The 25,043-nt window shown below is 51.7% G+C and overlaps 1 protein-coding gene across 1 annotated transcript in view; it reads right to left on the bottom strand.

Moving 5' to 3' along the window:
• AACS (acetoacetyl-CoA synthetase) overlaps nucleotides 3,230-25,043 on the bottom strand; it is a 53,476-nt gene continuing 31,662 nt past the window's right edge. Inside the window, exons 9-18 of the mRNA XM_005691340.3 lie at nucleotides 22,345-22,425; nucleotides 20,981-21,105; nucleotides 16,354-16,418; nucleotides 16,107-16,229; nucleotides 14,074-14,187; nucleotides 13,264-13,389; nucleotides 10,522-10,591; nucleotides 9,908-9,966; nucleotides 8,910-9,112; nucleotides 3,230-4,446 (exon numbers count right to left, since the gene is read on the bottom strand). Coding sequence (XP_005691397.1) covers nucleotides 4,309-4,446; nucleotides 8,910-9,112; nucleotides 9,908-9,966; nucleotides 10,522-10,591; nucleotides 13,264-13,389; nucleotides 14,074-14,187; nucleotides 16,107-16,229; nucleotides 16,354-16,418; nucleotides 20,981-21,105; nucleotides 22,345-22,425 — 1,104 coding nt within the window. The 3' untranslated portion in view covers nucleotides 3,230-4,308. The remainder of the gene's footprint in view (nucleotides 4,447-8,909; nucleotides 9,113-9,907; nucleotides 9,967-10,521; nucleotides 10,592-13,263; nucleotides 13,390-14,073; nucleotides 14,188-16,106; nucleotides 16,230-16,353; nucleotides 16,419-20,980; nucleotides 21,106-22,344; nucleotides 22,426-25,043) is intronic.

The following is a 25,043-nucleotide window of genomic DNA, read 5'->3' as shown; positions in this document are numbered from 1 at the left end:
TAGCCCATAATGTGTTTTAAATAACGTCTAAATGGGCTTTTGCTTTTCCGCTTGTGACAGCCTTCAAGGTCTGGGGACAAGATGGCAGCAGGCCTTTAGAACAAGTTTGTGCTGATGTCCGTGGCAGTTGTGGCTCAGAAAGAACCTCGGCTCATCAACGCAGTTCAGGCTTCCTGGCTAAATCCGAGAGGCTCCCCATCACCCTGGCTGTGTGTTCAACATCTATTTGCTTCATGAACCAAAGCATTCTTGTGATCTGTGCATGAGTGATGCTTGGGGTGACAGGGTGGTGTGGGGGGTTGGAGGAGGGCAGTTCCTTTTGCTCACCTGGCAGGGGTGGTAGGGATAGGTTGCTGGGTGGATGGAAGACTTTTCCAGAAATCAGCTTGCCAATTTTCTCCTTCCCTCCTCTTTCCTGTCACTCTTGGGAGGTGACCAGGGGCACAGTGCATGACAGCCCTGCCAGGCTGCACTGCAGGTCCTAACGCTCCCTTGGAGCTGCTGCCAGGACACGTGTGTTGGGAGCTGGAAGGACAGGAGTCGAGAGGAAAGCTCAGGGCAGCTGGCCGGCAGGAGCTGGGGTTTTGAAGAGCGATGCTCGGGCCAAGGCACTCCACAGGAGAGCCAGCACGGCAGGCGATGGAGTGACTGTTGTTCCAGACCATCTGTCTCTCGTTAATGAAGTTGTCCGGCATGGCTTATAAGGACGCGTGGGCTCAGCCAGCCTGGGACGTCTTGCTAGAACTAAAGGGCATGGCAATTAAGCTTTAACGACTCCTCAAACACAGTCAGTGTGAATGGGTTCCAAGCAGTGGGCCATAGGAGAGGGCTGAGGTGTCCCAGGCCTTACCTGAGCCCTGGGAGGAAGGCTGGCAGGCCGGCAGACCGGTCATATGGGGGTGGTCAGCAACCAGGGGTCCTGACTGCTCACTCTCCCAACTCAGGGCTCACAGTTTGCCTTCCTGCTGACCACTTGCCCTCCTTCCTCCCCCACAGCATCCTCGCTGAGTCTGCAAAACCAGGTAGGCAGAATAACTGCCTCCCCCAGCCACCACCCCCAGCGAAGGGTGCCTACATCCCAATCCCCAGAACCTGTGAAAACATTAGGTTACATGGCCAGCAGGGGTCGAAGGCTTCAGCTGGAATTAAGCTTGCTAATCAGTAGATGTTGGGGTTCCCAGGTGGCTCAGTAGTAAAGAATCTGTCTGCCAATGCAGGAGAGGCAGGTTCGATCCCTGGGTTGAAAAGATTCCCTGGAGAAGGAAATGAAAACCAGCTCCGATTTTCTTGCCTGGGAAATCCCATGGACAGAGGAGCCTGGCAGGCTACAGTCCATAGGGTTGAAAAAGAGTCGGACACGACTTAGCAACTAAACAACAATCAGTAGATGTTAAAATAGGGGGAGTATTATGGATTATTCAAGTGAGCCCAGCGTCATCACAGAAGTGGAAGAGGGCGGCAGGGGTGTCCTACACTGCAGGCTTTGAGGATGAGGAGCCCCCGACCCAGGAGGCAGGCACCTCCAGAAGCTAGAAGGCAAGGGCATCTCCTAGTGCCTCCAGAAAGAACAGCGCCTGCTGACACTCATTTCAGCCCAGTGAGACCTGCCTTCTGATCCCCAGAACTATAAATTCGTGCTATTTTAAGTGTGTGGTAATTTGTTCCAACAGCGAGAGGAAACTAAAACAGGCATTCTTGGGAGATATGGCCAGTTCTGTCCAGACTACTGCAATAAAGTGAGTCACATGAAGCTTCTGATTTTCCAGCGTGAATAAAGATGCATGCTCAGTCGTGTCTCTTTGTGATCCCATGGACCGTAGCCCGCCAGGCTCCTCTGTCCATGGGATTCTCCAGGCAAGAATTCTGGAATGGGTTGCTATCTCCTCCTCCAGGGGATCTTCCTGACCCAGGGATCAAACCCATGTCTCCTATGTCTTCTGCATTGCAGGCAGATTCTTTACTGGCTGAACCATCGGGGAAGCCCTCGAACAAAGGTTATGTTTTCACTATACCGTAGTCTATTAAACTGTGTGACAGCATTATGTCTAAAAAATAATCCATGTACCTTAACTAAAAAATACTTATGGCTAAAAAATGCTAACTGTCTGAGCCTTCAGCAAGTTGTCATCTCTTTTGCTGGTGGAGGGTCTGAAGTACTGGGAGAATTACCAAAACGTGACACAGAGACACGAAGTGAGCAAACAGGACCAACAGATTTGCTTAATGCAGGGTTGTCACAAACCTTCAATCTGTTAAAAAACAAAAACAAAAAACCAGTATCTTCGAAGCACAATAAAACAGCTTACAATAAAAGGAGGTCTACAGGGATTTCCCTGGTGGCCCAATGGTTGGGACTTCGCCTCCCATGCAGGGGGTGTGGGTTCGATCCCCGGTCGGGGAGCTAAGATCCCAAATGCCTTGTGGCCAAAAAAACCAAAACATAAAACAGAAGCAAAATTGTAACAAGTTTAATAGTTTAAAAATGGTCCACCTCAAAAGAAAAAAAAAGCCTTGGAAAAAAAAGAGGTCAGTACACAAACGTAATAGGCCTCACTTAAAACCTCTCCAGACTCTACCCCACCTCCCCAGTGCAACACCTCCCTCCTCCAAAGCAAGGGGTAGTCTGTGACCAGTTCTGGCCCCTGACGCATAAGCAGGTGTGCACTGGGCGGGGTTTCCAGAAAAACCATTGTTTGGATGATAAAAGCTGAAAAGGGACAGGCTTTTTGCCTCTTACCCAGTCCTTATCTTGCCTGGGACACAGATGGGAGGCTGGAGGTGGGCAGCCCCATGGGACGACGGTGGAGTCCAGGAGATGGAGGAGCTGGGCCCCTTCAGCCCATACACCCACTCAAGAACAGCCTGCTTTCAACTTCCCATGACGTGAAAAAAATAAGCCCTGCTGGGCCCGGCCTGGATGCTATGACACAGAGCCAGACACCATCCAAGGGACACACGTGTGGTCTTGCAATGGTGAAGGAGTGCCAACCAGAACCCCGGCGGCTCTGAGCTCCAGCAGAATCCAGGGTGAGCATGTCCTCCCCTCTGGGGTGTGACCTCATGTTGTGAAGGGCTCTGGGGCTGTTTGATCAGCAGGCAGATCTGCTACATACCAGGGGCCCAGGACACACTCCCACCATCTGGACCGAACATCTTGCTGGCCCATCAACACCAGCTTGACACCCTCAGATCCAGCACCCGCTGCAGAGAACGCACGAGCACGCCTGTGTGTGCGTATATACGTATATGTTTATTGCATTAAATGCCTCGTAGCAATCTGCCCTGTTTTTATAATCCACAAGAGAAAAAAGGGTTCAAGAAAGTTTTCCACTGTGCTCAGTTTTAAAAAATACAAAAATGAACATTATGACGACAAAACTGACAAGTACATTCAAAAGTACATCTGGCTGCTGGTGTGAGGGTCCTGGGCCCTCGGGTGGGGCTGTGCAGCGAAGCCATGTCCCTCGAAGCCCAGCAGCTCTGCCTTGGCAGGACCTGGGTGACCCACCACCTGGGGCTTGCCCACATTCCTGAGTGACACCCCTCATGGGGTGGACATTACCCACACCTTCAAACACCCACATACCACACACTTAATTAACATTAAAAAAATTTTAAACCACTCAAAAATCCACGAAATAAAGAGATCCTATTAAAACATGAAACCCAGTCATTCTCTAAAGGCAACTGGAGCTCGCTCTGTCTGCTGAGGGGTGCCAGGGCTGGGGTAACACACGGCTGCCCCAAGAGCTGCCTGGATTCCATCTGTGACACACAGACGGGACAGCGGTCAGCCCAGGTGCTGACGATCTGCTGTGAGATGCTGTAAGGTCCCCCTGGGACGAGTCCCACGATGGGCAACACACCACAGTAGCCAGACGGGCCCTGAAGGATGGCAGCCAGAACTGGGAGAAGATAAAGGGGAGAAAGAGATCAAAAGGGACCACAGCATAAGGCTGCTAGCTGGTTGATCCCCAGAGCTGAGCTGACACAGGATGCCCACCGGCCCTGGACAGGGGACCGGGCCTCAGCCGTAATGGCACACACACAGGTGACCCCAGCTCATCCCTGCAAGTATGCGAAAACACACACCCTCCAGATCACTGAAGGTCAGGATACTGCAGTGCTGCGTGGAAGACTCGGGAACCCACCAAATGAACCTGCAGGACAGAGAACGGTTCTTCCCTGGGCCTACGGACTTGGCTTGCACCCCTTTCCACAGAGCCGTAGGTTTCTAAGTAATTTCTTGCATGTACAGACATGACAGTACAGGCGTGTGTGGCTGAGGGACATGCTGGCCAGCTCGGCTCAAAAGTCCTGCAGCTGAGGGATGTCCCGGTACAAATCCAGGGTCTCGGGATTCGAGAAGGCCCCTCGGTGCTCCACCGTCTTCCCAGCGATGATCTGTTTCACGGCCACTTCCACCTTCTTGCCGTTGAGGGTGTACTGCCAGTGGGGGGTAGGCAGGGGGGGGCAAACAGAAAGACTGTTTAGACCCAAAGAGGAGGGACTTCCGTGGCAGTCCAGTGGCTAAGACCCTGCACTTCCAATGCAGGGGACCCAGGTTTGATCCCTGGTCAGGGAACTAGATCCCACATACCGTAACTAAGACCCAACACAGCTGAATAAATCAATCATTAAAAATAAATATTAAAAAAGAAAACATCCCAGAATATCCTTGGTGGTCCAGTGGTTAAGACTTCACCTTCCAATGCAAGGTATGTGGGTTCAATCCCTAGTCAGGGAGCTAGGATCCCACATGCCTCGGGCCCCCAAAAGAGCAAAACATCAAACAGAAGCAATACTGTAACAAATTCAATAGAGACTTTAAAATGCTCCACATCAAAAAATCTTAAAGGAAAAAAAAGAACCCAAAAGGGAAAAAAAAAAATTCCTTAGCTCTGATACCTGGGTACATCCAAGCCAAAAAGACCATGACCTGGGACTCTGAGAGCAAGTCTTTCTCAGTGGGTGACTGCGGGCAAGTTCCTTAACCCAAGTTTATCTCCTCAAATGTAAAATGGGACCACAGCACCCACCCCAAGTCTGTGAGTTAAACCGCACACGGCTCTTGGGTGTGACTCACTATTACACTGCATCTTTATATTTACTTTCTTATACTGTTTTATAATAGAAAGGCTAGCTTACCCCAGGACTGGACTGGCTTCCTGTGATTCCATCCCCAATCACTAAAAAGTGAGCGTCATCCAAGAGCCTCTCGAAACTTCCAGCCCATCTTCCCCCAGAACCGTCATCTGAATGAATGGGACCCTGCTTTTCCTATAATCGGATCTCTCAATGTTCAAAACTCCCTCTGAAATTCATAGCATGTGTGTTTCATCTTTAACTCCAATGGGCGTTTGGCAGCCATACTGGCATGTTTAGGGGCCAGGAAAATTCTCAAACAAATACAGTTCTTTAATAACACAGCCAGTGCTCTGATCTCTCCCTGCACTGGCACTTTCTCTTCTTTTTAACCTGAGATGTAATTAAAATTTATTCACTGAAAACCTCTGTCAACGTGTGAACTAATTACGGATCTGAGTGCAGGCTTACGAAAGACTGTCTGTCACTGGGGTGCCGTCAGTCCCTCTCGCCCAGAAATGCAAATGTCTCATGCAGTTTCTGTGCTTCTAAGCACTAAAGCCCCAGTAACAGCTCATGGGAGCTAACAACTTACATCTTCCATCGGCTGACAAAATAAACAAGGTGTTGTTTTAGAAGAAATTCTGCTTCTGCTTCCTGGTGAGAAGGGTTGGGGGGAAGCAGAAGTTCCCCCAGCTCCTGCTGGAACCCCTCCTCTCTCCCACCCAGGAGGTAAGTCAGAGCCTCCAGTCAGGATGGGCCAGTACATCAGCCGTGACCAGGGATGAAGACCTGCTGGGGCCAGGGCAGTTGTGGCCACCGGGCCTTCCAGCCAGACAGGTCTTCAGATGCCCACTTACATTCCCCTAGGTGAGACCAGATCCCCGGCTGGGACCTTGGCCATGGCCAGCCCCAAGCGCCATGGCCCAGCAAGACGCTCTACACCAGCCCGGCGACACAGGGTGAATCTTCTCCTAAGTGCTTCGTTAGTTCATACTGACGGGATCTGAGAATGTGAGGGTGCCTGTAAAATCTCCAGGGACCCTAGGCATGACCTCATAGGCCAGGAGTCATGACCCCACAGGAAGACAGAGGAGGAGAGAGCTGAGCTGGGTGCCTGAGAGTAAGCGGACAAGAGTCTGGCTGAGGATGGAAAAATAGGCTGTGGTCTTCCTCCATTTCCAATAAATCGCTCCACTAGTCTCATGAGCAGATCAGTTCAGTTCAGTCCAATTGCTCAGTTGTGTCCGACTCTTTGCGACCCCATGGACTACAGCAGGCCAGGCCTCCCTGTCTATCACCAACTCCTGGAGTTTACTCAAACTCATGTCCATCGAGTCGGTGGTGCCATCCAACCATCTCATCCTCTGTCGTCCCCTTCTCCTCCTGCCCTCAATCTTTCCCAGCATCAGAGTCTTTTCAAATGAGTCAGTTCTAAGCATCAGGTGGCCAAAGTATTGGAGTTTCAGCTTCAGCATCAGTCCTTCCAATGAATATTCAGGACTGACTTCCTTTAGGATGGACTGGTTGGATCTCCTTGCAGTCCAAGGGACTCTCAAGATCTTCTCCAACACCACAGTTCAAAAGCATCAGTTCTTCAGGGCTCAGTTTTCTTTACAGTCCAACTCTCACATCCATACATGACTACTGGAAAAACTGTAGCTTTGACTAGACAGACCTTTGTTGGCAAAGTAATAATGTCTCTGCTTTTTAATATGCTGTCTAGGTTGCTCATAGTTTTTCTTCCAAGGAGCAAGTGTCTTTTAATTTCATGGCTGCAGTCACCATCTGCAGTGACTTTGGAGCCCCCCAAAAATAAAGTCTCTCACTGTTTTCATTATTTCCCCATCTATTTGCCATGAAGGGATGGGGCCAGATGCCATGATCTTCGTTTTCTGAATGTTGAGTTTTAAGCCAACTTTTCCACTCTCCTCTTTCACTTTCATCAAGAGGCTCTTTAGTTCTTCGCTTTCTGCCATAAGGGTGGTGTCATCTGCGTATCTGAGGTTATTAATATTTCTCCCTACCATCTTGATTCCAGCTTGTGCTTCTTCCAGCCTGGCATTTCACATGATGTACTCTGCATATAAATAAGCAGAGTGACAATATATAGCCTTGAAGTACTCCTTTCCCAATCTGGAACCAGTCTGTTGTTCCATGTCCAGTTCTAACTTACTTCTTGACGTGCATACAGATTTCTCAGGAGGCAGGTCAGGTGGTCTGGTATTCCCATCTCTTCAAGAATTTTCCACAGTTTGTTGTGATCCACACAGTTAAAGGCTGCATGAGCAGATACAGACTGGGAATTCACCATTCTGACAGCAAAGGAGACAGATTCGTTCTCAACAAAATAAAGGCCAAGGGGACGATCATAGGCTAGTTCCCCAAAGTGTTTCAGATGCAGACAAAACCTGATCCACTGAAGGGATACCTGAGACCCTCACCAGGGAAAGTCAGTGACACTGACTCAAGAAGTCCCTTCTCATTTCCTGGCCAGTCCAGTGGTTAGGACTCTGTGCTTCCAATGCAAGGTTGCAGTGGGTGGGGATCTGATCCCTAGCTGGAGAACTAAGATCCCACATGATGTAAGGTGCAACCAAAAAAAGGAAAAAAGAAGTCTCTTCTCTCCCTGAGAACCACTGTCGCCACTGTGTCACCAAGAGTCACCCACTGAGGGACTTTCCTGGTGGTCCAGTAGCTAAGGCTCCATGCTTCCAATGCAGGGGGCCTGGGTTTGATCTCTGGTCAAGGATTTAGATTCTACATGCTGCAACTAAGACCTGGTGCAGCCAAATAAATAAATAATAAAAATAAATATTAAGGAGAGAAAAGAGTCACCCACTGAGAGAACCAGAGAACTTCCAGGTCACAGGGCCCTTCCTACACATAACCAAAGTGGAGAATAAACGTGTGAATGGTATAAAAAGCCCTGGTTCTAACTGTACCTCACATCCCCACTGGATGGTTCAGTGGGTAAACCATTTACCTACAATGCAGGAGACGCGGGAAGATCCCCTTGAGGAGGAAATGGCAACCCACTCCAGTATTCTTGCCAGGACAATCCCATGGACAGAGGAGCCTGGCGGGCTACAATCCATGTGGTCTCACAAGGTTGGACACAACTGAGCACCCACAAGCAAACAAGCACATCCCCACTCCTAACGTGAAGACTCTCCATCCCCTGGGGACCCAGGTAACCTGCTCCCATCCCCCACACCCATGAACACCCATGAACAGTACAAGCTTGGCTCACCTGTACACTTGATGCGCTGTGTGTGCACCCATGCATACAGGTGTGTGTGCACACACAAGGCAGTCTCCTCTCTATGCTGACAGGGGCATTGGTTTTGTAAGCCAGGCAAGTTAAAGCTGTGATCTGATCTCCTCCCCCACTGAGAGCCTAAACAGAGTACAAGGCACGGGAGGAGGGCCGCTTTCTGGAGATGTGCCTCTAAATAGATTCGAATCTTCTTTCTGCAGGCCAGAACTAAAAATTAAAAGGCAAGAGCAACAGCACCCTTGCGGCTCTTTAAAAAGTTAAAATTAATTTTCGCATTAATAATTTGAGAACACACTAAAACCACACTGGGGAAAAACCAGTTGGTCAGGCTGGGCTGGGCCTGCTTACCCTCTGAAAACCAGTGTTTAGCACAAGTTGCCTTACATGCAGTCTACAAGGGGTTAAAAAAAAGAGAGAGAAGGATGGCAGAAAAGAAAAAGGATGGGGACGGGGTTGCCAGGCAACATGAAACAACTATATATAAAACATGAGCAAGCATCTAGCTGACTGCTCCAGAAGCAGAGGGGCACTTGGGGGGCCCTACCGGGATGCCCTGTGTCTCCAGAATGAGGCTGGGCACATGCCGGGCAGACAGGCCAAGGCGGATGGCCTCACGGATCCGCTTCACCAGGTCAGGCCGGAAGGTGTGGCCAGAAGCCATCTTCAAGAAGAGGATCACCCTCTCCTCCCCGTTCTTGTTGTACTGGGGAACACACAGGCTGTCCAGTACCTCCTCGAAGGCTTCCACTGCGGAGACAGGGCGAGGGACAGGGCCTTGCTCTCACACCATCCCACCTTGATGGGGACTGCCGTCGCTTCCTCCAGCCCCCACCCTGGGGAAGAGCTTCTGGGGAACAGGTGGAAGGACACCCATCACCAGCAGAGAGCCACAGCTCATGCTGGAAGGGCTGACGTCTTATAGGGAGCCGCGCACGCTTACTTCTTAAATTACAAATTTAAAAAGAAAAGGAAGCAAGCACCTTGGTGGGGACTCCAGCACTGGAAGAAAGGCTGGAATCACAGGGATCGAGATTCCATCCTGGCTGCACCGCCCTGACGTGACCTTGGGGCTCTGACATCCCTATGAGGCCACCTCCCTGGGAGGCTGATTCCGTGGCTTTGGTGGGGGCATTTGAAGGCCCATAGGTACCTCTATTGTGCACTGTCTTTATCTGGTGCCAAATTGTGCTGTGTGACCTTCAACAACCATACAACCTCTCTGTGCATCTTTCTTCAGCCATAGAGAGTAGACACAAATGACCGACCCCACAGAGCTCACCATGAGGCTGAGATGTAATGGAATTGGGCCAGGCCATGGGACCTTAAGAAGCCCGTCTTGCTTTACAAGCTACAGGCAGTGTGGGACGAGGCATGTTCTAGGAAGAAGGACAAGCTCATACACGTCTACTCTCACAAACAGAGGCAAATGGGCCACTTACGCCAAAAGGTGGGATCTTTGGAGAGCAGGCTCCCTACTAGGACCCTCCTTCCTTCCCTCCTGGATGACCTGAGAATTATTCCAGGAGAAAGGAAAATGCTCACCAATGTTATAGATTTCCGAGCTGCCGAATCGCACTCCATTGGGGTTGAGCGTGCCGTCACTGCAAAGAAAGACGAGGTCGTGAACACGGTGGCTCCTGAGTGAGGCCAATTGTGGGGGCTGGAGGACAGTCACCCCCTTCCCACAACACCACCCTGCCCACCCAGTCCTTGCCGGCTGCCTCCCCAGCTTCTGATCCTGACCAACCTTTCTCTCTCTAAACTCAAAGCTAGACATCAAGGGGTCCCCTTGTGTGGGAGCATCTGCCACCTCCTGCCCTTCCCACCTGTACAAGTGCCCCTCTCCCAGGTGCGGACGCCCCAGCACCTCCACACTGCCACTCTGGGAAGGGCCATAGCTACTGTAGACAGATGCAGGCTTTACATCTCCCAAAGCCCTCGCCCCCACCCTGCAAAGCCCCCTAGTCCACCATTTTGGGGCTCAGAAATGCAGATCAGGCCAGACCTGCCCTCGGGGAGCTGACACAGGAAGGGCCCAGATGGGGTACAGTCAGCCCACTCCCAGACTGAGCCAGTGGAGCCCAGGATGCAGGAAGCACCTCTCCACCCCCTAGGTGGTCTGCAGGGGACAGAAGCCAGGTCTGCAGACCACTCACCTTCGGCCCAGCATGACGATTCCCCCGGTCTTGGGATTTATCCTGCAGTAGTCACCATGAGCCCAGACACCTGCGGGGAGGCACAGAGGGTGGTCACCTTGAGGGAGGCGTGGACAGACGCCTGAGGTAGGTATGACAGAAATGTAACTCTTATTAACAGACAGAGCCGAGGCCCAGAAACAGGTGTGATATGGGGCTGGGGGCAGAACTGAACGAACAGTTCTCACCCCCAAAGGCATGCCTCCTAGTGGGGTCCACCCTACAGCCAGTTCTGAGATGCAGCGGTGCGCGAGAAACGGCCCTCCTGCAGGCACCAGCGAGAAACTGACGGGCTGAGAGCAACGCCAGCAGTGAGAATGCAAAGGGCACACTGAGCAGGTCAATGAAGCTTCAGGGGGGCCTCTGAGAAGAGGGTGGGAAAGTACAAGCCCCAACGTAGGAAGAGAGGGTAGCCTGGGGCGGCTGACGGAGCAGGTCTGGAGGAGTCAGGGCCCATCTCAGAACAGAATAAAGAGAAGCAGCAGGACTGGGCGGGAGGCTACTCTACCAGACCCAGTAATGGAAGCCTGAACTAAGGCACCAGCCACGTGGACAGAGACTTAACTAGCAGGAAAGCCCAGGGTGCACGGAGGGCGGAAGAGGAATAGGGGGACACTGACACCGTGTGCCCTGAGCTGTCCCCGTGTGACCTGCAGCGTACACCTGGGCCCTGGGCTGGTGATGTTCAAGGAGAGCCCCTCGTCCTGGGCACAGTAAAAGAATAGACCCAAGGGGGCTGGTCAAAGAGAAGCCAAGCCTCACGTGGGAACGGCCAGGAAGAGGCCTCCCTCCTTGGGCTAACACAGGCAGCCCAGGATCGGCCCCACAAATAGAGGCGGCGCTCCAGGTGTATCTGACAGCGTGGCCCCACTGGCTCTGCACAACTTACAAGCAGCAGCCTGGCCTCCTGAAATAAGCCCCAGAGTTCCTGTGATCCACAGAGAAAACAGCAGAAAAAACTGGCTCAGGGCCTTCACGGACACCACCTCATCCTTCCCAATTCTTAGGACAGTTTCTGACTCTTAAGCACTAACCCAATCAGCCCAAGACTGGATGAAATGACTTAAGTTCAACCTATGTCCATCCTGACCATGACCAGTAGCTTCAGATCTCATTATCTTATCTGCCCTTGTTTCTTCATATTTATTCATATATCCCGCCTATTTCCAGAAAGTATTTGAGGAAGCTACCTATCAAACCAACTGTACGATGGGATGATTGAAAGAATCGGAAACTGCACAGGGGTGAGAGGACAGCTCCAACAAATCAATGATGGCAGCTCTGAGCTTCCTGGCAGCCAAGGCAAAAATGGAAATATCACAAGTCACAGAGTCTTCATTTTCTCCAAGATGGAATATCAGCACTTCAAAAATAAAGATTTTTCTGGGACTTTCCTGGCTGCCCAGTGGTTAAAACTCTGTGCTTCCACTGGAAGGGGAACAGGTTCCATCTCTGGTCAGGGAACTAAGATCCCACAAACCATGTGGCATGGCCAAAAGAAAAAAAAAAAAAGGCTTTTTATGAAATTAATCCTGAAGAGACATCTATCACGTAAACCCTTGTATACGTAACAAAAAGTGACAGCAAAGACAGTTTTCAAGGAGCAGTGTGCTGAGCAGAAGATGAAGAGATGTCATTTCTTAGATGAGTCTTCAAGCTGAGGTTCTAATCCTTCCCTTAGACAGGAGCCTTTGACTCTTCAGGATCATTTGAGGAACATGTATCTCCCTCCCCCTCCCTCTCTATTCTGCCTCAGTATGTCACAACAGCTACACCCTGGCAGGATCCGAGGTGGGGCTTAAACGCAGCAGGCATCCAATAAGGACCAGGCCACATGGGCGGGGGATGTTCCTGCTAACTCACATGGGAGGTGCTATGCTGGGTACAATGGCTTTCAGATGGGACGTTACATGGGGACACACAAGGCTGAGCAGAGAACAGTCACCTGCCACTTTCTGATTCTCCACATGTGGTTTATACAAAATCGAATTACCTTTCTAGACACTGAAGAGAGCAAGTACTTGGTATAAATAACTCCGGAGCAGAAGGCTTGCTAAATTATGAATTATATAGCAGCAATAACTCAAGGTTGCTTATGAAATAAGGAGGAGGCAGGGATCAGAGCTTTAAATAAAGAGACTTCCCAGCTCAGGGGCAGGGCACTGCTCCAAAGATAAACGAAGAGGGCAGCCTGAGTGAGTGACAGGCCTGAAATTAATTATCCCACTGCAAAAGCTCTCTTCTCCCATTACCTCCATAAGGACTGGATGACGGGGTGTGAGACAGCGGAGACCCCAGCCAGATACCTATTGCACAGGCATCTCTCCCTGAATAGGCACACAAGTCTGGGTAAGCAAGCAGTGACCACTGCCCCACCCCCCTCAGCCCTGTCCCTACACAGGCAAACAAGCGGCTCATGCCAGCTTCCAGGTGCCGGGCTCAGGGCCAAGCGGCTGTAGGCACGGAGGATGTTAAGAGCACACTAAACCCAGATCAGAGTTTTGTATGATAGCTTCAAGATGAAAGTGACAAGATACTGATCAAAAATTCATCATCATCCCTCTGGCAGAAGGAGCCAGGAGCAGCCTCACCAGGTTTCAGCAGGGAGAGGGGGCTGGCAGGGGGAGGTTACATCCAGAATTAGACCCCGAAGGCCCAGCCCAGGCGGGAACCTGGGCGGCTCCGCCTGCATCCTCGACCCACCTGGGAACTTGGAGAAATAGGCTTTCCGGTACTTGCTGCCATTCTCGTCATTCCAGAAGTGCGTGGGCTGGCAGGGGAGCGGCTTGGTGCACACCAGCTCACCACTCTCGCCCCACACAGCCTTTCCTGGTCGGGGAGGGGCAACAGGTACACTGAGCACACACCACGGCCACACCTCGGCGCTCTCTCTCTCCTTTTTTAAAACTACAAGCTATTATGCAATATTTCAGACACACCCAAAGCTACAGAGCTGGTCCCAGCCCCCTGCCCATCCCTCCGACATCACCGAAAGCCATGCTAATCCCTCCCCACACAATTCTCCCCAATCTCTCTCTCGACTGGAACACTGTATTATTCCCTTGCGTGTATTAATACTTTTACTACATCCACATGCATCTGAATAACATCATTTTGTGTGTTTCTAAACTCTGCACGGATGGCGGCACACTGCCTCTTGTGCCTGCATCTGACCCCGTGTCCTCATCAAGGACAGGATGTGAGGCCATTGGTGGAGCAGCCTCAGCAGTGTTTCCAAAATTCAGATGCTCGCCTTGCGTGCCAAGCACATGGCCCTCCGTCTATGCTCCAAACCAACACCTTTTCCTCTGCTTCAGGCTGAAGGCAGATACGGAGCCGGTGGGGGTTAAACCAGGCTTGGAGGCCAGCAGTCTGCAAGTGTTGGTGGGGAGGGGTAGATCCTCAGAGGGGGCAGTTTTGGAGAACTGTCCCCCAGCAAGGATATACATCCAAGTGCACCCGGGTGACCACTCATGCCTCGTTACAAAGACAGAAAGGGTTTGGGGCCGTCACCTTGCTCATTCCATGCCTCCACAGCCATGCCCAGGTTCCGAGCCTGAATCTCCCCTTTGTACACAGGAATGGATGGATTCTGGCCCATGAAGCAGGAGACGATGTCGGTGCCACCTGCCAGCAAAAGGAGATCCAGGATTTACAAGACCGAGACCAACTGCTCGCGTTTTTCATTGGTGAACCCTCCAGGAGCAAAGACCCTGCAGGACAACCTCTCCAACTCTGTCTCCAGACAGTCGAGCTTCTTTTCAGGGAAAGAACAGGGCGGTTATTCAGAAACTGGCACAAACCTCCTGAGTCTGGGTGGTTTATTTATTTATTTATTTTTGACCAGGACTTCCTGCTGGAGGAGAAACCAGTGAACGACCTCCCGTGGTCACACTGAAATCCGAGACTGAGGTTCATGGAAGACTGAAGTGTGGTCTGTTAGATCCGCCCGCAGGCACTGCCTCGGGAGATGGGTCCTGTGCAAAGGCTCTTTGCTGTGGTTCACGTTCACTTAATCACCCGAGAAGCAGAAAGCCTGTGGTCCCAGGAGGGCGAGTCTCACGTGAGAGACAATGTGCCGGACGGGAAACACTCTGATTTCAGGAAGGAGCTTGAGAGGGAGTCAGACTCCGGATGCCATCAGGAGGGAATGGCATTAACCCCTAGACCTGGACAACCACCCCCTTGACAACTGTCCCCTAAGGCGGGCACCTGGGGAGGGCAGGGCCCCACGTGATTTCAGGGCGGGATGTCCTGAGGGCAGAGATATGCAAGCGGCCCACCCAGGTGCACGGTGGAGGCAGATAGCAGCCCAGGGAGGAAAGCGGGGAGGGTGTGAGCAGGGGTCACCCAAGGAGCCCCTGACTCTCCCTTCCTAGACTCGACAATCCAGACACTGGCTGAAGCTTCTCACAAAAACAGAACTGCGTACACTGCAGTGACCAGCAAGGTTGGACCAGCCCCCGGGGCCCCATGGAAGCACAAGGGCATGAGCAGAAGTGTTGCTTCCTCTGCTTCAGGATCAGAGCTGGGTTCACTGGACAGGGGTGGGAGGACCAACTGAGATCCTAACAGGCGTGCTGCCCTGAGATGGGCTGGGCTGGCCTGGGAAGACAACCCTGTGCCCACATGACCACCACACCCCTGCCCACCAGGCAGGATCTGGGGAGGACCAGGGGATGGGATGGGGATGGTGGGGAAACTCTGGCTCTGGGACAACAGAACCAGGTCTGAATCCCACACTGGGATTTCCCTGGTGATTCAGCGGCTACGACTCTGTGCTCCCAGTGCAGGGGCCCCAGGTTCAATCCCAGACCAGGGAACTAGATCCTGCATATGCTGCAACTAACACCCAGCACAGCCGAATTAATAAATTTTTGCTTTTTTTAAAATCCTACTCTGTACCCTTGCTAGCAGGTGGTTGTGGGTCAGTCACTCAGCACGCCCGAACATCATTTTCTCTTTTGTAAAGAAAATAGGCTCTACCAGAATCAGTAGATTTTCCATGCCTGGAAAATCCCATGGACGGAGGACCCTGGTGGGCTGCAGTCCATGAGGTCACTAAGAGTCGGACACGACTCAGCGACTTCACTTTCACTTTTCACCTTCATGCATTGGAGAAAGAAATGGCAACCCACTCCAGTGTTCTTGCCTGGAGAATCCCAGGGACAGAGGAGCCTGGTAGGAGGCCGTCTATGGGGTCGCACAGAGTCGGACACGACTGAAGCGACTTAGCAGCAGCAGCAGCAGAATCAGTCGTTTAGGATCTAAGGTTACAACCGATGTGAGGTGCGTGCGTATGTTTCCCACTCTGGCAAAGGTTCAGGAACTGCTAATTCCATGTCTGCAGCTTCTCCCTGGAACATAACTATCGAGAACCAGCAACATCAACTGAGCACACCCTGCTGACTGTTTATCCCGATAGATTCAAGCTGGTGGGCTTGCTGGGTCAGAGGATAAGCACACTGAGAGGCCAAGCCTGGGCCCCAAGTCCTCTGATCCTTCCAGAACCCTCTCTATGGCACAGGCGCAAGATGGGGTTGTACCTGAGATGGAGCCCAGCAGGACGCTGCTCTTGATGCACCTGTAGACGTAGTCGTAGCTCTGGGCTTTCAGCGGGGAGCCGGTGGACAGGATCGTGTGCAGTGTCTGCAGACTGTGGGTTTCCACTAGAGCCAGAAGCATCGGGAGATTAGAGCCAAATCCGATGCCCTGTGCTGGCATGCAGGAAACGGGTAACACAGAGGATCTGATTTCATTTCCAGGGACGGATGCTCAGGGAGAGATGCTTACCTGGCCTCATGTCTTTCTCTTCAAGCACAGACAGCCACTTAGCACCCGTTCCAAGGATGGTGATGCTGACGGAAAGAAAACACCAGAAACCCGTCAAGGCTCTTTCATACTGCAGGTAACCAAAGTTTTCTCCTATTGGTGACCCATTTAGAATAAGGCTGCAAAATCCAAGACATATCATTTTTCTGGGCTAAACTTTTACTTAATATTTAGTTGAAAGCAAGTCACAAAACCTGTGTTACTCTGGGGCCAGCAGTGACAGAGCACTCGGGCTCTCATTAACCTTTGGCTCTACTTAAAACAACTGTTTGTACATAAACCCACTATCTTTGGGGACACGTCCCTGGTGGTCTAGTGGTTAAGAATCTGCCTTCCAGGGCAGGGGACAAGAGTTCAATCCCCGGTCAGGAAACAGACCCCACATGCTGCAGGGCAACTAAGCCTGCACTCCACAACTAGAGAAGCCTGTGTGCTGCAAGGCCCTGAAAAATAAAAATCCCTGTCTTCCTAACTGTAGGATGATCTCTTTCCGAGACCAAAGGAGGTCACAGAATCAAAGCCCCTCAAATTCTGAGCTCACAAGACCATCTTCCAGGGAAGTGGAGAGGGCTGCAGGAACTTTTGTTAGAAGAGGTGCCATGCTTGGAATTGCTGACCCATCTTCTTTCCTTAAATCAGCTCACATTTGTATGAAACTTACAAAACTGCTCCCCTTCTTTTCGAACGTTTCAATTCTACAGTCCTTTATTCTTCGCTGAGAATGACACATGGTGCGAGTGTAAGTATTGTGTTTTCAAGGAGAGACTGCTATTTAATGTTCTGCTTCCTTCCAGCAAGGCAGCCCTCAACATGAAAGCTCTAACTTCCTATGTAAAGGATGTTTTCTCCTGGGAGCCAAACGAGGACATAAAATCCAGGTCCCAGGACTTCCCTGAGAGTCCATAAGACTCCACGCTTCCAGTACAGGGGGCAAGGGTTCGATCCCTGGTAGGGGAACTAAGATCCTACATGCCATGCAGTGTGGCAAAAAAAAAAAAAAAAAAAAATCCAGGCCTCGCCTCTCCTCTCTGGGCAGAAAACCTATCCCTTTACACCTGGCTGGCAAGATCCATCCCAAGGAGACAGCCATGCTCTGTTTCATGTTCAGAGGTAGAGACACACAGAACGCTGGGTGACTCAGGACTCACTGGGCTGGGAGGTGCAGAATCCATGGGGGCGGGAGGGGGTGAGGAGGGTCTCAAAGCTACTGTCTTTCATGCTTCCTCTCCCTTATCCTCTTCACTTCTCGGGGACACCCTGCCACCACTGAAACCTCAGATGCCTCCTGGGTTGCTGTGCCCTAATGATGGCTAATTTGGAAGCTGTGAGGTTGTGGGGAGCAGGAAACATACTCAAGCCCCTCCCCAGGCCCCCACCCCAGCTAATTTCATAAACTCAGATAGTGTGACTAATTCCAGATCACCTCTGAGGATTAAGGTCTCAGCTATTTCAGGAATATCTGTATTTTAACAGAAGACCAGGGACCACCTCCAGCCACACGTACAGAGATCTCCAACCACCAACCACACACAGATTTCAGCTCATTCCCCATCTGCCCCCTGCCCAAAAACCAAGGGCCCTCTGTGGTCCTGAAGGGTGTTTAATTCACAGGAGTCCCTGCAAACCATGACCCTGGTTATGTGTAGAGACTGAGACAGCGTCCCCGGGGCCGGCCCACAGGCCTGCTTGTCTGAAGAAGCGGCGAGGCCTCCCCATCTGTCTCCAGGGCTTGCATAAGACGGCTTAAAAAACAGAGTTCACAAAGCGCAGGCACCCTTACGTGGGTGCTCAACACTGTATTTTTAGCTAGTAAAGCCGGGAATCACCCCACAAGAAACAAGGCAGCTCCCAGCTCGCAGGGTCGGGATCCAAACCTCAGAGCCCTGCAAGGAGCCATATGCAGACAAAGTGCCGCCAGCCTGAGCCCTGTCTCCTCTCAGGTGCCCTCAACTCCATGGTTTTTGAGGGGATCATGTAGCTCCCTCAACTAAGTGCTCCAGTGGTGTCTCGTTTCACTCAGAAAAAACCCACCCTGCAGGTACAGCCCGGGAAGCGCTGGGGGCTCAGACTCCCGCCCTCACCTCTCATCACCTCTCACCACCCCTCATCTTGGTGCATCACCTCCTGCCCTGCCTCCCATATCCAGGCCACAAGGGCCTCCTTCCAGCCTCCCCAGCACCCCCATCTTGGTCCCTTCTTTCTGCCCTGGAGGTCTTGGCACTTGCTGTTCCCTCAGCCTGGAACATGGGTCTCCCAGTCCTAAACATGAACTGCCTGCTCAGTTAAAAACCTGGACAAAGACTTCAGAATTCTACCCTAACTCCAATCAGAATGTTCCCTGGGCTAGATTCAGGGAGCCTAGAAACACCCCAAAGAGGACAATCCATCCTTTAAAAGAGTCTTGTTCACATCTACAACATGATTGCTCAGTTATGAAACGTGTTAGTAAGCCTGTGAGCTGCCATGATGATAATCAACAAAGATTTTGTCTCTAAATGTATGGACATTATTTCCTCCCCTCTCGCACATGTAGGCAGCCGGAGCACTGGGGTGTCCTTCACGCACCCCTCACAGGTTGCCAGGTGGCACCTGCCTCACTGAACCCAGCAAGTCAGCCCTCCCAGCCAGGAGAAAGGCCAGGTCAGAGGGGCCCGGAGGACCACCGAGACCACAGCTCCGCCAGTGTCCAGGGCACAGATCAAACCAGGATGGAAGGCAGAGGCCCGGCACGTGCTTACTAACAGTCCACAGGGCTGTGAACACATGCACACTCGCATGTACACATCTGCACACAATCACATGCCAGCACATATACACTCGCTCACAGACGTGTGTGCTCTCCCACTCCCACTTACCTAGGCATATGTGTACACAAACATGCATATACACAGGCATATACATGCATACCTGCACACAGATGCACACATACACTCATTCACGGACATGCATGCTCACACTCACACTGTCACACTCAAGTGCATGTATGTTCACACTTGTGCACATATACACACTTTCACACTCAAGTGCATGTATGTTCACACTTGTGCACATATACACTTTCACACTCAAGTGCATACAGGGGCACACTTGTGCACCATATACACAGTTTCACACTCAAGCGCATGAGACTCACGCTTGTGCACATATACATACTTTTACACTCAAGTGCATATATGCTCACACTTGTACAGATATACACACACTTGCATATAAACACATATATGTTCACACTTCTGCACATATACACATTCCCTCATCCACATGTGCATACAAACATACACTTACTCACACTCAAAGCTGCTTCAGCCTTCAACTTCATCAGCTCTAAGCCCTGTGGAGGTAATTTGTCCCTCCAATCTCTTCCTGTAACCCACACACACACACTTCAGAAATGCCTCCACCTGCACCCGGCTTATAGGTATTAAGGGCGAAAATCTTCAAGTCGCCTAAGTTCCCAGGGGTTTGATTAACCTTTTGCTGGAAACTATCTCATTAGGAAATAACCTTCCTTGCTCATGTCGTGAGCCAAATGTCAGAATTTAAATATTACCCAGGCCAAAGTTATATTTAAAATATTAATGGCCAAGGACTTAAGAACATTTGTGGCTCATTCTGTTTCCCCAGAGCGAGCAGACTCAAACGTTAAGTAATTAGACCGTTTCAGAGTGTAGCTGACTTCCGGGCCCCAGGAGCTCTGCCAGCCGTGTTCTCATTCCTGGAAACACGACCATCAGGCCAACAGTGACCACCAACCACAGCCGCGAGAATGCATCAGCCGGTGATGATTAATTCATCAGCCAACAAAGTGCTAATGAAACAGGGTCTTCTGACAGTTTCTAGCAATGACGATGGGGAGGGGGTTGGGGGATAAATGGGGCCGCTTTGCCCTTCCCCTGATGTTCCACTTTAGCTGGCTCTGCCCCTGTCGTCAGGATACCCACCTGTCACTCTGTTAACAGGACTACAGAGAGGTGGAGATGCCCGCCTGCAGCGCTGGCAGCAGGGGATCCGGGCACACTGCTGAGTCCAGGAGACCCACGAGGCACTGGCCAGCCCTGAGGGCGTGCAGCAAGGCAGCTGGGAAGGCCGAACACTGGGAACTCTCCAGGGACGGATCCGCCCTTCCCTGGATGAGAGGATCCACACCATCCCCTGACCAGGTTAGTACATTCAGCCTGGATCACTCTCTATCTCACCCCCGTGTAAAACACGGCTCTAGTAAACCCTTCTGCCCTCTTCTGAGCTGCTCTGTAAGTTTTTAGAGTCCAGAGTTCCAGAAATAAGACCATGTTCCCTTTCCTGGGTCCGAGGCTTCAGAGCTCACCCCTGGGCCAGGGGTGGGAGGGGGCAGCCCTCTCCTCACTACACAGATCTGACTGATTGGTCCCTGTTGGGGTGCCCACCCCTTCCTACCTCCTTGACAACTTCACCTGCCCTCAGCACCTACATGTCCTCACACAGCCCCCCACCAAGAGGGGAATGCGGACAGACAGGGGTGGGGTGTGGGGAGGGGGGTTGTGAAGCATTCCAGAGGTGGCAGCAGACCCTCACAAAGGCTACCCCATATCTGAGCATCCCAGGTACTTACCCGATCCTGTCAACCAGATCCCAGAGCACGTTGGGTGTCGGAACCAGTGGGGAACCGTCGTACAGGACCACAGAAGCCCCCGTAGCAAGAGCAGACACCACCCAGTTCCACATCATCCAGCCAACCTGGGTTGGACAGAAAGGAACACGTGTCAACCAAGTGCTGGGCGGGCTCCTCTTGGGCCTGTCACTCAGCCGCTCACATCCCTAGAAACCATCCAATGCTGAGCCAAAGTTGCCAAAAACTGCCTGTCCAAATATGAGATGCCCTGAACCAGCAATTGCCCATCAAGAGTTGATGGCATGGATCAACACACATGTGTACACGAAGACATGTCGGAGACCATCTCCTGCAGCCTCGCTGGTGACAAGAGGGACTGAAGGTCACAGAGATGATAGTGATCACGTGGTGCATGCAAGCCCAGAACTGGCTGCTGGAGTGGCCCATCCACATCGGACATGGGGAACAGTGCCTGGCACCCGCAGCACCCTACAACCTCCAATAAACTCCTTTTCAGTTTGAATGAGTCAGAGTCCCTTTGCTGTTCCACAGGGCTAAGGACTGACCAGCCTCATGGCGTCTCTGATAAGTTCCTGCTCCCCCCCGCCCCCAGGTGAGCTGCAGATTTCAGTCACGTGACTCTCCTCCCCACCTCTACAGGCTCAAGAAACTGAACTACCAGTCAGTCTCCTTTGTTTCTCTGGAATTCCCCAGGGCACCAGGTCTCCCAGTGGCAACCAAGGTCAACACAGGAGGACGGGCCAAGGTAAGGAGGGACCCTGGTGCCAATTCAAGGAGGCAGCCACCTGGGGGGAGAAGGCAGTGGCAGAGGGAGAGACGGAGATCGACAGGGAAGGATCGCACAGCAAAGGCCACTTGTGCATGCAGCCTGGGGTCCCTGCACACAGCCTGGGGTCTCGAGCACACAGCCTGGGGTCAGCTGCACACAGCCTGGGGTCAGCTGCACATAGCCTGGGGTCCCTGCACACAGCCTGGGGTCGATGCACGCAGCCTGGGGTCAGATGCATGCAGCCTGGGGTCTCGAGCACACAGCCTGGGGTCAGCTGCACATAGCCTGGGGCCTCAAGCACACAGCCTGGGGCCTCGAGCACACAGCCTGGGGCCTCAAGCACACAGCCTGGGGTCAGCTGCACACAGCCTGGGGCCTCGAGCACACAGCCTGGGGTCAGCTGCACACAGCCTGGGGCCTCGAGCACACAGTCTGGGGTCTGGGGCACGCAGCCTGCAGCTTGAGCTGTATTTCTGACTACTGACACATGCGATGGGGGAGAAGTGAAAAGAATAATAGTGATAAATGACCCCCCACCTGAGTGAACCAGAGCCCACCCTGGGAGGGCACTCACCGTGGTGTAATACAAGATGATGTCACTGCTGGTCATGTTGCCATGAAGAATGTGTTCCTTCAGGTGCTGGATGAGCGTCCCCTGGAGAGAAGCGAGTGAGCCAAGCAGCTTCCTCCAGGGCACAAAGGCACGCACGGAAGAGACGCTTGGCCCCGGAGCAGGAGAAGTCAAGGAAGAGGCAAAGTTCTGACAGCCTTGCCATGACGAGCAATCTCCCATCCTTCTGTCACGTGACCCCTGAGACTCCCAGAGGACACGAGAGGAAACCCTGACCCTCTCCTGCTGACCTGCAGGCTCTGAGCGCCAGGTGACCAGGCACCCAGGGGATCTCGCACAAGACCCTAAAGCTAGACCAGGGATGCAGCCCCTCCAAAACCCCTGAAAAGGCTGGACCACTGCACTCAGTCTGGCCACAGACAGCATCTGCTGGCAGACAACAATGATAGTCCTGGATGTTCAGGAATCTTTGGGACTCACATATTAAAATGAGCCTTGCAACCCTCATTGGACCCAAGACAAATAAAAAAGCCATTAGGAGATGACCCCTTTGAAGGTACAACAAAAACAATCCTACCCACCAGGGACTTCCCTCGTGGCCCAATGGTAAAGCACCTGCCTTGCAATGCAGGGGACGTGGGTTCGATTCCTGGTCAGGGATCTAAGATCACACGTGCCTTGGAGCAACTTGCCCATGTGCCGCATCTCCTGAACCTGCGTGCCACAGCTAGAGTCCGTGCACCGCATCAGAAAGCTCCCAAATGAAGCACGAAGAGCCTGCAGGTGACAACTAAGGCCTGATGCAGACAAATCAATTAACAAAAAAGAGAAACAATCCTGCCCAGCAAATTCTCTAACTCAAGGCCAGAGCCCCTATTCCAGAGTCTGTCCTGGACAACACCCTGTCACCAGGCCCGCAGTGGGGGCAACCTGCCTAGGGATGGGCCACACGGGGGTTGGGTAGATGGTGGTAGAAAGGCTGCTGGGAGGGTTCTCCAAGGCCACCCTCGGTCTGCAAGAGCTGAGATCCCTCAGCTTTACCGCACATGCATGGTGGGCTCAGGGGCCCCAACCCAGGACAGTCACAGGCTTCTTTGGAAAGTCCCACAATACACATTGTTCTCACTCAGAGTGGGTAAGTACACATTTTGGGAACTCTTCTGATGAACGCCAACTGTTCACATGGCAAATTCTCGGAAAGGACTCCGAGCTCCCAGATCAGACAAAGCTGAGGCAAATCCCCTTCCCATTTCCCTTTGTACTTAAATCAGCATCTAAGCTTTATCTCTGCCTGGATGGTCTGCCTTTATAAGCCCAGCCGATCCATAACCCATCACATGTTGTTCACTTGCTCAGTACCCCCATTTTTGTTTGTTTGTTTGTTTTTGACCGTGCCATGCAGCTTGTAGTATCTTAGCTTCCTGACCAGGAATTGAACCTGTGCCCCCTTCAATGGAAGTTCCGAGTCTTAACCACTGGCTCTCCGGGGAAGTCCCATACCGTCACCGTGCTGACAGCACTAAACCGCCCTCAGCTTCTCTCTGTATGAACCTTTTGTTGTTGTTGTTTTTCAGTCACTAAGTTGGGTCTGACTCTTTGCAACCCCATGGAATGCAGCACGCCAGTTTTCTTGTCCTTCACTATCTCCCAGAGTTTGCTCAAACTCATGCCCATTGAGTCAGTGATGCCATCCAACCATCTCATTCCCTTCTCCTGCCTTCAATCTTTCCCAGCATCATGGTGTTTTCCAATAAGCTGGCTCCTTGCTTTAGGTGACCAAAGTATGAATCTTAATGAGTCAAATTAATAGCTCTTCTCTTAATTTTTAAATATTTATGGCAAGCCTGAACACTTTCCCTGAGGGTCAGGAAATACAAGCAACACGGTTTCCTGGAACTCAGGCAAGAAGACTCATTTTAACAAGGGAAGAGAAGGAAGCTGTTTTCTGGCTCTTTCATGGGCTTAGAAAACACAAACCAGCAATCCAGGGCCACACACCCTAAGAGCCCTAGGGGCAGTCAGTGCTGGCAGTCCCATCTTGCTGCTTTCAAGTTTCCTCTCCAGATCACTCTTGAAAACAGGCAAGGTGCTTAGTCACTTCTCTGGACGTGCAAGAACTCAGCGAAGCCAGAATTAAGATGACTTTTCCTGACTTTTCCACACTCTAAATATACCAGGCACGACGATTTTATGAGCCAACTACATTAGATCTAATATGTTTTTATGTTCCACTCCTAAAAAAGTGACATTCACTAGGCAAGTAGCACTAAAAATAAAAGTACAGTTGGACACTTCAGTTTTTCCTAAGATGTGTTGTTTTGCCACATACACCCCGCCCTCGCCTGCAAGGTTTCTAAAAACCCTCATCTCTTTGGCTGGGTATTAGGCTTCTGACCAGGTGGACTGGGGCGCCCCCTCCAGGGGAAGCACGATGCCAGCAGCCACACCTTAGACTGGGCACTCCAGACTCAGTGTGATGAAACAGGATGGTTTGAGCAACAGGAAGAACTCGCTCCTTGAGGCCACTCGGCTTGGCCAGTGTTGCTTCCAGAAATCAAGCCTTTGGCCCGATATCCCCTCCCTCCTGCCCCAGGGCTTCTGGGAAGTTGCCCGCTGTATATGAACAGGCTGTGTGCATCTGGTGGTTATAATTCATAACCTGCCATCAGACCGTCCGTGGATCCAAATTCAGGTAATAACAA

This window comes from Capra hircus, chromosome 17 (genome assembly GCF_001704415.2).
Source record: "Capra hircus breed San Clemente chromosome 17, ASM170441v1, whole genome shotgun sequence".
Lineage (NCBI taxonomy): Eukaryota > Metazoa > Chordata > Mammalia > Artiodactyla > Bovidae > Capra > Capra hircus.
This window is presented reverse-complemented; position numbering and strand designations above follow the sequence as displayed.